General features: G+C 31.3%; 1 protein-coding gene across 1 annotated transcript; it reads left to right on the top strand.

Moving 5' to 3' along the window:
• The first annotated feature begins 336 nt into the window (after window positions 1-336).
• Window positions 337-6,026, top strand: LOC110642154 (wall-associated receptor kinase-like 8). Its single transcript, XM_058147899.1, has 4 exons — window positions 337-1,313; window positions 2,788-2,903; window positions 3,321-3,386; window positions 4,663-6,026. Exons 1-4 carry the CDS (start codon window positions 425-427, stop codon window positions 5,809-5,811), a joined length of 2,220 nt encoding a protein of 739 aa, XP_058003882.1. The 5' UTR covers window positions 337-424; the 3' UTR covers window positions 5,812-6,026.
• Window positions 6,027-10,678: the final 4,652 nt, after the last annotated feature.

Below are 10,678 nucleotides of genomic sequence, written 5' to 3'. Positions count from 1 at the left end.
CTCTTAAAAGAGGAATTAATTATTCAATACAACAGTTGATTATGATGAATACATATATGAGACCCACTAAAATTAATAGCTATAATAAAAGTTATTTTTTTATTAAATTTAACATAATTTAATCGTAAAAACTCGAAAACAGTTAAATTGTTTTTATCAACAATATTTTAAAAGGACTTCTTTTTGAGAAAGTAAATTTAATTTCAATAATAAATAGACTTAGGATTCATACATTAAATAATTCATCAAGACATTTCCACATTTTATTATTAATAAACTTTTGTTTAGAGACGACCGAGTCCTTAAGAAGGCCCGAAGAAAGATCTTTATTCTTCAGTCTTCAATTTCTATAAAGGCAGGTTTTAATTAGCTGCTTGAACTCAAAAGGCTCTCAAGAGAAAGACCAAATTGAAAAAGAGCAAAAATGAGTGTGAAATTAGCGTATGGAGTCAGTTTCAGTTTGGCACTATTGCTAGCCATTCAGTTGGCAATAGCAAAGGAACCTATTGCAAAGCCTAATTGTACAGACCATTGCGGAGATATAAACATCCCATACCCATTCGGAATGAGTAAGGGTTGTTATCTGGACGAATGGTTTGAGATTGAGTGCAACAATAGTGTCTACGGGCCTCCTAGAGCTTTTATAAGTAAAATCAAAATGGAGCTCCTCAATATTTCTGTTCGTGGCTGGGCTATTGTCAAAGGTCCAATAATATCCTTCAATTGTTCCGGCAGTAAGGCCGATCCGCCTGTCAATTTGACAGGAAGTCCTTTTTCTATTTCCCCGCGTAACATATTCACTGCAATAGGTTGCAACACCCGTGCTTTAATGACCGATAATCCCCTCCAACGCCTTGGGTGTGAGTCAACATGCCATGGCGGCCAGAACGATGTTGATTGGCGAGAAATGCTTCATAATCTCATAAATGAGGTTTCCCCTAGAGATTATAGGATAGAGGGCACTTGTAATGGTACCGGTTGCTGTCAGATTACAAATATTCCTTCATCCCTTCAAGTTTTCAATCCAAGTTTTCAGGACATAGATTCAGGTAATCAAAGCGCAGATGGTTGCAAGCTGGCATTTCTAGAAGGAACATATGGAATGAACTCCTGGAAAAAGAAGAATCCCAATATCGACTTTCCGATGCTGCTACATTGGATGGTTAATTCGAGTCTAAGGGAAGATTGGAGAGGTGTTGACTCAAAAACCTTGGATTGCTACAACATTTCTTATTCTTCTTCTTTTAATGAAGTAGAACTCCGTTGTTTTTGCAGCCATGGGTATCAAGGCAATCCTTTCCTTCGATGCACAGGTAAATTTACTTTATCTTGTTGATTTTTACTTATTAATGCTACAGTGCTACTAATATATTAGAATAGGTTCTCACGACATTTATTCGCTATCTCTTTATATGGGCTGAATATATAAATTAACTCTTAACTAGATTTGGCTAAGGCTGGATTATAATTAGAATTGCATTGATTTAAATCAAATTGAAACTGATTAAATAATCCATGATTGAAATATATGTGTTAGCATAATTATAGCAATTAGCATAATTATAGCAATTAGCATAATTACAGTAATTAATATAATTATAGCAATTAGCATAATTATGCTAACAATATGTTAGAATCAAATCAGAATTGGATGATTTCAATTCTGAATTAAAATCAAATTTTTATTAAAAATTTTGAAAAAAAAAATCATTTAAATCGAATCAAACTAAATTAAATCAAAAGCAGAACCTTAGGAGTTTTTATGGGTCGGTTTAGATTCAAACCTCTAGTGAATTGGATGCAACTAGATGGATAAGTCTTCTCAAAACCTTTTTGTCAAAAGGTCTAGCAGTACTGTTAACTTTGAAGATATCTTGTCTCACTTTTTAAAAGTCCACTTAATTTCACATTTTAAGAATTGATTTTGGCCACTAAAAAAGTGTGAGACTAAACGTTTTCAAAGTCGATATGCCACTAAATTTCTCAAATAAAAGTCAAGGTTAAAATATGATTTTGGCCATTTAGAATATATTTGTAGCTAAGGATTCTTTAGACATACTATATCTCGTTTATTAAGAAAAATTATTTATCAAATATCATGTGTCATTGACAAATAAATTTTTTTCAATAAAATAAGCAAAAATAATTACTATAAAGAATTTATAAAATATAAAATTAATTATTATAAAATCAATAAAAATTCTATTTAATTATCCGTAAAAGTTAATTAATACAATTATTAAAGTGAATTTAAAAAAATATATAAAATTGCATTGATAAATTAAATATTATTATATAAAAAATATTTGTATCTACTCCCTCCATCTCACAACAAGAGATTCACTTTTCCTTTTCATCTGTATCAAATTATAGAGCACAGACTATTTTAAAATAGTAATTTATTAATATGTTCTTATTTAATATGCATTAAAAATAAAATTTATTAATTTTAAATATTTTTCATTAATATGAGTAATTTAATTTTTAATGAAACAATATGAATAGAAGATATATTTAAAAAAATTATAAAATTTATTAATTTACCTATATTAACTATATATCTTTAAAACTATATAAAAATCTTTACGGGAGGAATGGAGTATTATTTTAGAGCTGTTTGAAATCTCATATACGTGGACCTTGAGAATCAACTGCTTAATTAATTAAATGGACACATAATTTAATTAGAATCTTTTAATTAGTAGGCATTAATGTGTTACTATCCATCTACAAATAGTACTATTCTTTTATTCACTTTTTCTTTTCATTTTGACTTTCTTAAATTAGATGTTGATGAATGCAAAGATCCCAAGTATGGCGGTCATTGCAAGGGAATAACAAGATGTGTGAATACTTCTGGATCATTTAAATGTGTGCCTGACGCAAAATGGATTATACTGTTGGTAAGTCTTCTTTTGCCCAATAATATCATTAAATCACATAAAGAGCTATAATATTTTCTACCATTTTTATCATCTAAAAAAGTTTTAAGTAAATTTAATTAATTAGTCTGCATCATGTTATCCTTAATGAAATTATTTTTTATTAATATAATTATAAATAAATATATGATTTAAATATTTTTAAAAATTTTGAATTATAAATAATATGAGATAATATAATTATGAGATTTATTATTTCTTAATTTCTATTGATTAATCTATAAATTAAATGAGTTTGCCTAATGATTTCTCCAAGTTACATGGGTACTTTGACTAATAACTAAGTTCTTTTTTTTTTTTTTTCTTACTTATATTGACTTTGTTAAGTTAGTAAGTAATCATTTTAATATGTATTCTTTTTTTTTTGGACTTATTTAGTGCGTAGGTGGGATTATTGGAGTATTGGTAATAGTCTTTGGTATTCGGAGGTTGTGCAACCTTATTGTTAGCATAATTACAGCAATCAGCATGATTATAGGAGATTTGTGTAACATAATTACAGCAATCAGCATGATTATAGGAGATTTGTGTAGCATAATTATAGCAATTATTATTCTTGTCCAAATTAGTTCATATTCTCATGTATAAATAGATGTAATATCTCTGTAAATGAGACACAGACAAATACACAATCCTTTTCTTCATTACTTGTATTCTTTCTTCTAACATGGTATCAGAGCCATAAAACTTTTATTTCTAGTTTTTTGGGGTCTCTCTGCTCTCTCTACAACCTGTTCTGGTTCATTCTTTCATACCTATTATTATACCATTTTTTTTTCTCCTCATCTTGTTATCAATGGAGAAATCTGATATTTCAAAACCTATTGCAAGCTTTCCGATCGGTTCCAACTATAATCTTTGGGTTCAAGGAATGAAAAGTTTTTGATAGGTCGCAAGCTTTGGCGTATTGTTACGGAGATATCACTACGCCGACAAGAGAGAACGATGAAACCGATGCAAAATTTGTCGACCGTCTTGAGGATTGGGATAGTAAAAATCATCGATCATCACCGTTTCGCAATACCTCCGTCTCGCCCATCCACATCCAGCTTGCTAATTATGACTCGCAAAAGAAATCGGGATTTTTGGCTAATCGATATCAGACCACTGGACTTGCCCACTATTATCAGTTGTGGACTACTCTTCATAATCTGAAACAAGAAGCAGGTCAATCTGTGAATGATTTTCTTGCCCAGGTCCAACCTATTTGGAATCAAATATCTCAGGCCAAAATCAGTGAAGATCATCTTCATCTCATTCAAGTTCTAATGGCTTTTCGATCAGAATATGAGGCCGTTCGAGCGTCCCTGCTACATCGAAATCCACTCCCATCATTGGAAACTGCTATTCAAGAGATTATTTTTGAAGAGACTCGTCTCGGTTTGGATAAAACTCCTCAATTTGAAGCTGCTCTTGCAACTACTCGATCCTCACATCAGAAATCTGGCAATCAACTCTGTAAGAATTGTAATCAAATTGGTCACCATGTTAGAAGAAAGAATACAAGTAATGAAGAAAAGGATTGTGTATTTGTCTGTGTCTCATTTACAGAGATATTACATCTATTTATACATGAGAATATGAACTAATTTGGACAAGAATAATAATTGCTATAATTATGCTACACAAATCTCCTATAATCATGCTGATTGCTGTAATTATGTTACACAAATCTCCTATAATCATGCTGATTGCTGTAATTATGCTAACACTTATGAAGAAAAGAACGAACATCCAACTCAAAAAAAAGTTCTTTAAGAGGAATGGTGGCTTGCTGTTACAACAACAATTAACTTCAAGTGATGGCAGTGTTAAGAAAACACAAATATTTACATCAAAGGAGTTGGAAAAAGCCACTGATCGTTTCAATGATAACAGAATACTTGGTCAGGGAGGTCAGGGCACAGTGTACAAGGGAATGCTAGCAGATGGAAGAATTGTTGCTGTCAAAATGTCCAAATTAGTTGATGAGGAAAACTTACAAGAATTTATTAATGAACTTGTGATTCTTTCTCAAATAAATCACAGGAATGTTGTTAAGTTGTTGGGATGTTGCTTGGAGACCGAAGTTCCTTTGCTAGTCTATGAATTCATACCTAATGGATCTCTTTTCCAATATCTCCATGACCAAAGTGAGGAGGGTTCACTACCATGGGAAATGAGAACACGAATTGCTAGTGAAATTGCTGGGGCACTCGCATATTTGCACTCAGCAGCTTCTATTCCAGTTTATCATCGTGACATTAAGTCCACAAATATACTCTTAGATGAGAAACACAGAGCAAAAGTATCAGATTTTGGAACTTCAAGATCAATTGCCATTGATCAAACTCATTTGACAACTCACGTGCATGGCACTTTTGGTTATTTGGATCCAGAGTACTTCCAGTCTAGCCAATTTACAGATAAGAGTGATGTTTATAGCTTTGGAGTGGTTCTGGTGGAGCTTTTAAGTGGACAAAAGCCAATTTATTCAAGTAGCTCACAAGAAACTATGAGTTTAGCCACAAATTTTATTCTTTTGATGGAAGAGAATAGACTTTTTGAAATTGTTGATGCTCGCATTACGAAGGATTGCCATGAAGAAGAAATTGTTGCAGTAGCTAATGTGGCACTAAGATGCCTAAATTTGAATGGAAAGAAACGGCCTACAATGAAAGAAGTTGCAATAGAGTTAGAAAGGATTCGAGCATCACCAAGTAACAAGTTGAATGTTCAACAAAACACTGAAGAGACTGAAAATACTGAAGAGACTGCTGAAGTAATTGTGTTGGAGTTGGATGATGTTCCTACTTCAATTACTTGTGATTTTAGTAGTGTTGAAGCTGTAGCATTAGATCTCAAACCATTGATTTCTAACGGGGCTTGAAGATCAAGAAGATTAAGAAGATTAAACTTCTATTGGAAGATATGTTTTAGTTTTTTTTTTTTTTTTAGACTGATTTAAGCCTTTACTACTGCCTTTTTTTCCTTCTCTTATAACATGTAATAATATTAGTTCTTGCTTTGTAGAACATTTAATAATATTAATTACTTACAGAACCTGATGATCAAGAAAGCTATGTGTGTATTTCAATCAAAGCATATATGTTTCATTTTTTTACTTACACTGATACTTTATTATTGCCTTTTATTTCCTCTTCTATATTAAAGTTGTTGAAGAAACTAACTAAAGAATCTAAAAAATACGTATTCCTTTATGGGAAATTTTTACTTATATTTAGTCCGCTGTATTGGGGCAAACCTAGGTTATAGGGCAGGGAGCCACTCAAGTTTTTAAAATTAAAATTTTGTCCATAAAATTTAGTATATTATGCTGTTGTCCTCCCCTCCATTTGTAAAATTAAAAATTTACCTATAAAAAAATTATTTACTCTTCCAATATTTTCATTTTTATTCGATCTATGTACTTTATGTATATTTTATTCATTTTTTTATATTATTTAATCTTGATCTCTATATTTAATTAGATTTTATTTAGTTCCTCTTTAATATTTATTTTTTGTACTCTCAAAGATGAATTTAATTTTGGTCTCTATATTCTGATATCTTTTTATCAGATTTTTTTACTTAATATTTTAGTCTTTTTGTTTGGTATATTGGATGGATATGTGCTAACGTGTAGTGTGGATTTTTTTATTAAAATTTTTCTAATTATTTAAAAAAAATTGAAGATTGATTTTTGTTTAATAAAAGTTTAACTTATTTTTTGGATTCACTGGAGGCACAATAGGCCAAATATGGAGCTACATAGCGGGAGGTACCCTTTTCTAATTCTCATCATAAAGGTAAATAATATTAGAATAGGTAGATGGAGAAATTCAAACTCGAGATCTCTCTATTTCTTAGACCCTAAAAGTGAAGAAAGATAAATCAAGTTATCCCTTGATTTGCAAAGTATAATTTATAATTAATTTTTATTAATTATAATAATTATATGACTGTAAATTTTAGCCGCTCTACCCTTACCATCGTATATTCAAAACACAATATATATAGTAGGATCTATATGTAAAAAAGATAAAACTCGCATATTTGTGTATTTGTTTTTTAGTAGGGGATTGAAAAAGTAGAGACTCAAACTTAGAGTTATTAAGTAAATAATATATATCTTCAATCATGGAATCAAATCATATTAAGCACACATTTGTATATTTAATACATAATAAATAAGTTGTTCTTTTCCTTTATTTACGATATAATGATAACATTGTTTTAAAAAGAAAAGATTTCAAGAGATTTTTTTTTTAGTAGGGGATTAGAGACTTGAACTTATTATCTACGAAATGAGTAATATACTTTTAATCGTTGGATCAAGCCAAATTAAGCAAAAGACTCCAAGAATTGAAATTTCAACAAAACTTAGAGTGCATGAACCCAACTAAGAGATAATGACCTCTCGCAATTTCTTCCGTTTCTAAGTCTACATTTATTTTTTTTTCCTCATCGGAGGTATGGAGACTTTTACTACTGATATTAATATTATTAGAAATTTCAATTTAATAAGATTGAATATTACTTTTTATGATAATAAAATATTAATTCACAATATCAATCTATCTAAATAAAAAAAATAATATTATTTTTTTCATATGAGAATAAACTCTGCAAGCTAAACAATAAATGAAATTATAATAAATTTAAAAGTGTAGGAGGTCCTTAGGGATATGATTTCTAAATTCATCAATCAATCAGCACAAAAATTAGTTTTGAGGAACTCCTAGTTTCATTGATTGATTGACTAGCTATAACTTATCAAGAATGGAAAAGAAGAAATCTAATCATCTATTTTTCTCTGTCCAAAATTATGGAGTGCGAGGATGTGACTTTTCTTGCAAAAATGAGTTTTTTTTTTCTTTTTCAATAAAACATACCTTTGTTCCTCTTTAGCATCAAGCTGGGCCAAATACCCACTAGATCCAGCAACGCTAGGCTCATAGCACACAACGCAATCAAGGAGCAACGACAACGTCCACTGGTGAAACGCAGCACATCAGCTCACATGCATGGCATCCCATGGCCATTTCTCTTCACTTTAGCTAGTCCGTACATTCTACTGTTCAGACGATTAGTGTCTGTTCGGACAGCAAAATGTCTGGAACTACAATTAAACTAGGGTGATGAGTCATAAAATGATGGAATAAAGGCTAAGAAAAATTAAAAAAATATATAAGAAATGAAATACAATAGGTTAAAGGAGCCGGGACTCCGGCGATGGGTGACCGTACCGAGAAGTGACTGTGAAGACAGTTGCCGACCCCAGACTCGTGAGAAACCCTATGAAATAAATTTTTGGGATTTAATTGAAGGTTTACTGAGATATGAATGACATTAAAAATGCAAAACAAAATTCAAGAAAATTTAGTTAATCGGTACAGACGATTGTAACCCGACAAGTATAATGAAGAGCATTTAGTCATTTCAACCCCAGAGTTAAATTTTGACCTAAATGTCAATTAAAATGAAAGAGATTAAAATACATAAAATAAATTAAATTGTGAATTTAAGTATAGAAATGAGAAAAGAAGGGAAAGAAAAAAAAGAAATTAAATTATTATATAAGCATGACATGGGGATGATGTCATTAAAATTTTTTTATTAATTAAAATTAACACATGAATTTTTATGGATAATACTCTTGCATAAGACAAGTTTGACCAAAAGGAATTATTTTCTTCTTCTTCTTCCTCCCCTTGCCGTCCACCATAACCAATTTTACTCCCACCATTTTCAAGCTTTTTAAGCTTGAATCTCTCCATTTTCTCGCCTTAAAACCCTAAGTCACCTTCATTAAAAATCATCCCCCCACCATAAGGAAGCTCTAGGCAGCCACAAGGAGTAGAAATTTTAGAGTTTTCACAAGTCCAAGAGGTTGATCAAAGAGGTTAGTGCCTAATTCTTCTCATTTCTTTTATTAAACATTGAATTGAAGTTCAAATGAGTGGGAATTGTATGAAATTATAAGAAATTGACATGTATATGAGAGAGGAAGAATTCGACAGCCTTGGTGACCATAAGGGTTTGATGAATTCTTGAATATAAACTTGCTTAATGATGATGATTGATGACTAAAAGTGTATTAGAAGTTGTATGTGAGGAATTTATTTGAATTGAGATATGTTGCATTAGGGTTTTGATCATAAATTGGGAATTTTGTGCTATGCTTGAAATTGACCTTGTTGAGATGAATTGCTGATTAATAGAAGTGCCATGTATGCCAAATTGTAGTTTGGGAGATTGGAGGAAATTGAATTGGGAGTGCACTTTCTATGCAGGTTGTGGGACTCTTTGAGTCCAGTGTTGTTTTTTACTTATAACTAGATTTGTGTTGCTCCAATTGGTATAAGGCCAATTAGAGATGAAACTAGGGCCAAAATACTCTATTTTTTTATGAAGAAATCATACCCAAATTCTATCCACAAATTGACATAATTACTGCTTGAACCCGGCTTACCAAATCCTGAATCTAGAAAAATGACCAAATGAACAGTATATGTTCATTTGGTCATAACTTCCTCTAGAAAGGTCCAAATGACCTGATTTTTGTGGCATTGGAAAGGTTAGGCATAGAAGTACAACTTTAATGAAGAACACAGAATCCAGAATTGTCTCTAATCATCAAACTTATTTGGTAGCATAATTTAGGTCATAAAACTATCCAGAACCAAACTGTCCAGAATTTTTTGGACATAAACCTACATGACTAGTTTTGGCTAAAAGACCATAACTTGGCCTACAAAAATCAAAATGCAATGAAATCAGTGGAAAAATTTTTATAAGACATAAATCTACAATATTTGTGTTTTGACCAAAATCCAAAAACCAAGGAAACTAGGTCAATTGACTAGGTCAAGTCAGCATGTAAATTCTGAAAATTGCCTCAGTGGCCACTTGACTCCAAAATAGTATTTACTTTATATCTCTCCCTAGGAAACTCCAATTGGGATGAGCCATACTATTCTAGAAACCTAAGAAAAAGGGCTCCAACTTTGATTTAGAAACCTTCCTCAAATTGTGAGTGTAAGGACCCTAAAATTTGAGTCAAAGTTACTAACCTGAACCTGGAATCCTGTAGACACAGGGTACCTAAGTCTAGGCTAGTTAGTTTATTATAATTAATTCTACAAAACTTGAAAAATTGTAATTCAAAAATCTGAGTAATCCTAAGATATAGGGTAACAATTTCTATGAAGAACATTAGGCCTAAAAGTGGCTGTCACCTATCCAATTAATTAGATAAAGATTGACTTCATAATTTGCCTACTTCTGTACCCAGAAAGTGATAATGAACCAGTTGTGGTTATTTGACCATAACTTGAGTTTTAAAACTCCAAATAACATGATTCAACAAGGAAAACAAGACAAGACATAGAGGGTCAACTTCCATGAAGGAAGTGTGGCCAAATAGTGGCCACATCTTGACCAATTTGCTAGGTAAAGACAGTACACCAAATCTGGACCTAAAGAAAGGTTCAAGAAATTATAGAAACTATCTACTTGAATTACCAAATGCATAAATTACATGAAAATATATGTGGGACCTACTTCTCACTACAAATTGACATAAAAATTATATAAAATAATTAATAATACTAATTTGCCCAAAGCATACCTAGACTTATGTATATAGCTTGGATACCAATTAGGGACTATAGATTGCAGTACTGCTCACATGAATGATCATTGACAGACAATAAATGTCTGAGATGATTGTTCTACTAGCTTTATGTCTGTCC

This window comes from Hevea brasiliensis, chromosome 1 (genome assembly GCF_030052815.1).
Source record: "Hevea brasiliensis isolate MT/VB/25A 57/8 chromosome 1, ASM3005281v1, whole genome shotgun sequence".
Classification (NCBI taxonomy): domain Eukaryota; kingdom Viridiplantae; phylum Streptophyta; class Magnoliopsida; order Malpighiales; family Euphorbiaceae; genus Hevea; species Hevea brasiliensis.
The sequence above is the reverse complement of the archived record's forward strand: the minus strand, read 5'-3'. Positions and strand labels throughout refer to the sequence as shown.

Bases quoted from the DNA above. Each gene is read 5' to 3' on its own strand.
- LOC110642154 (XM_058147899.1), top strand. From the start codon at position 425: ATGAGTGTGAAATTAGCGTATGGAGTCAGTTTCAGTTTGGCACTATTG. The intron at 1,314-2,787 runs GTAAATTTACTT...TTCTTAAATTAG, and splicing joins TCCTTTCCTTCGATGCACAG to ATGTTGATGAATGCAAAGAT. The intron at 2,904-3,320 runs GTAAGTCTTCTT...GGACTTATTTAG, and splicing joins CAAAATGGATTATACTGTTG to TGCGTAGGTGGGATTATTGG.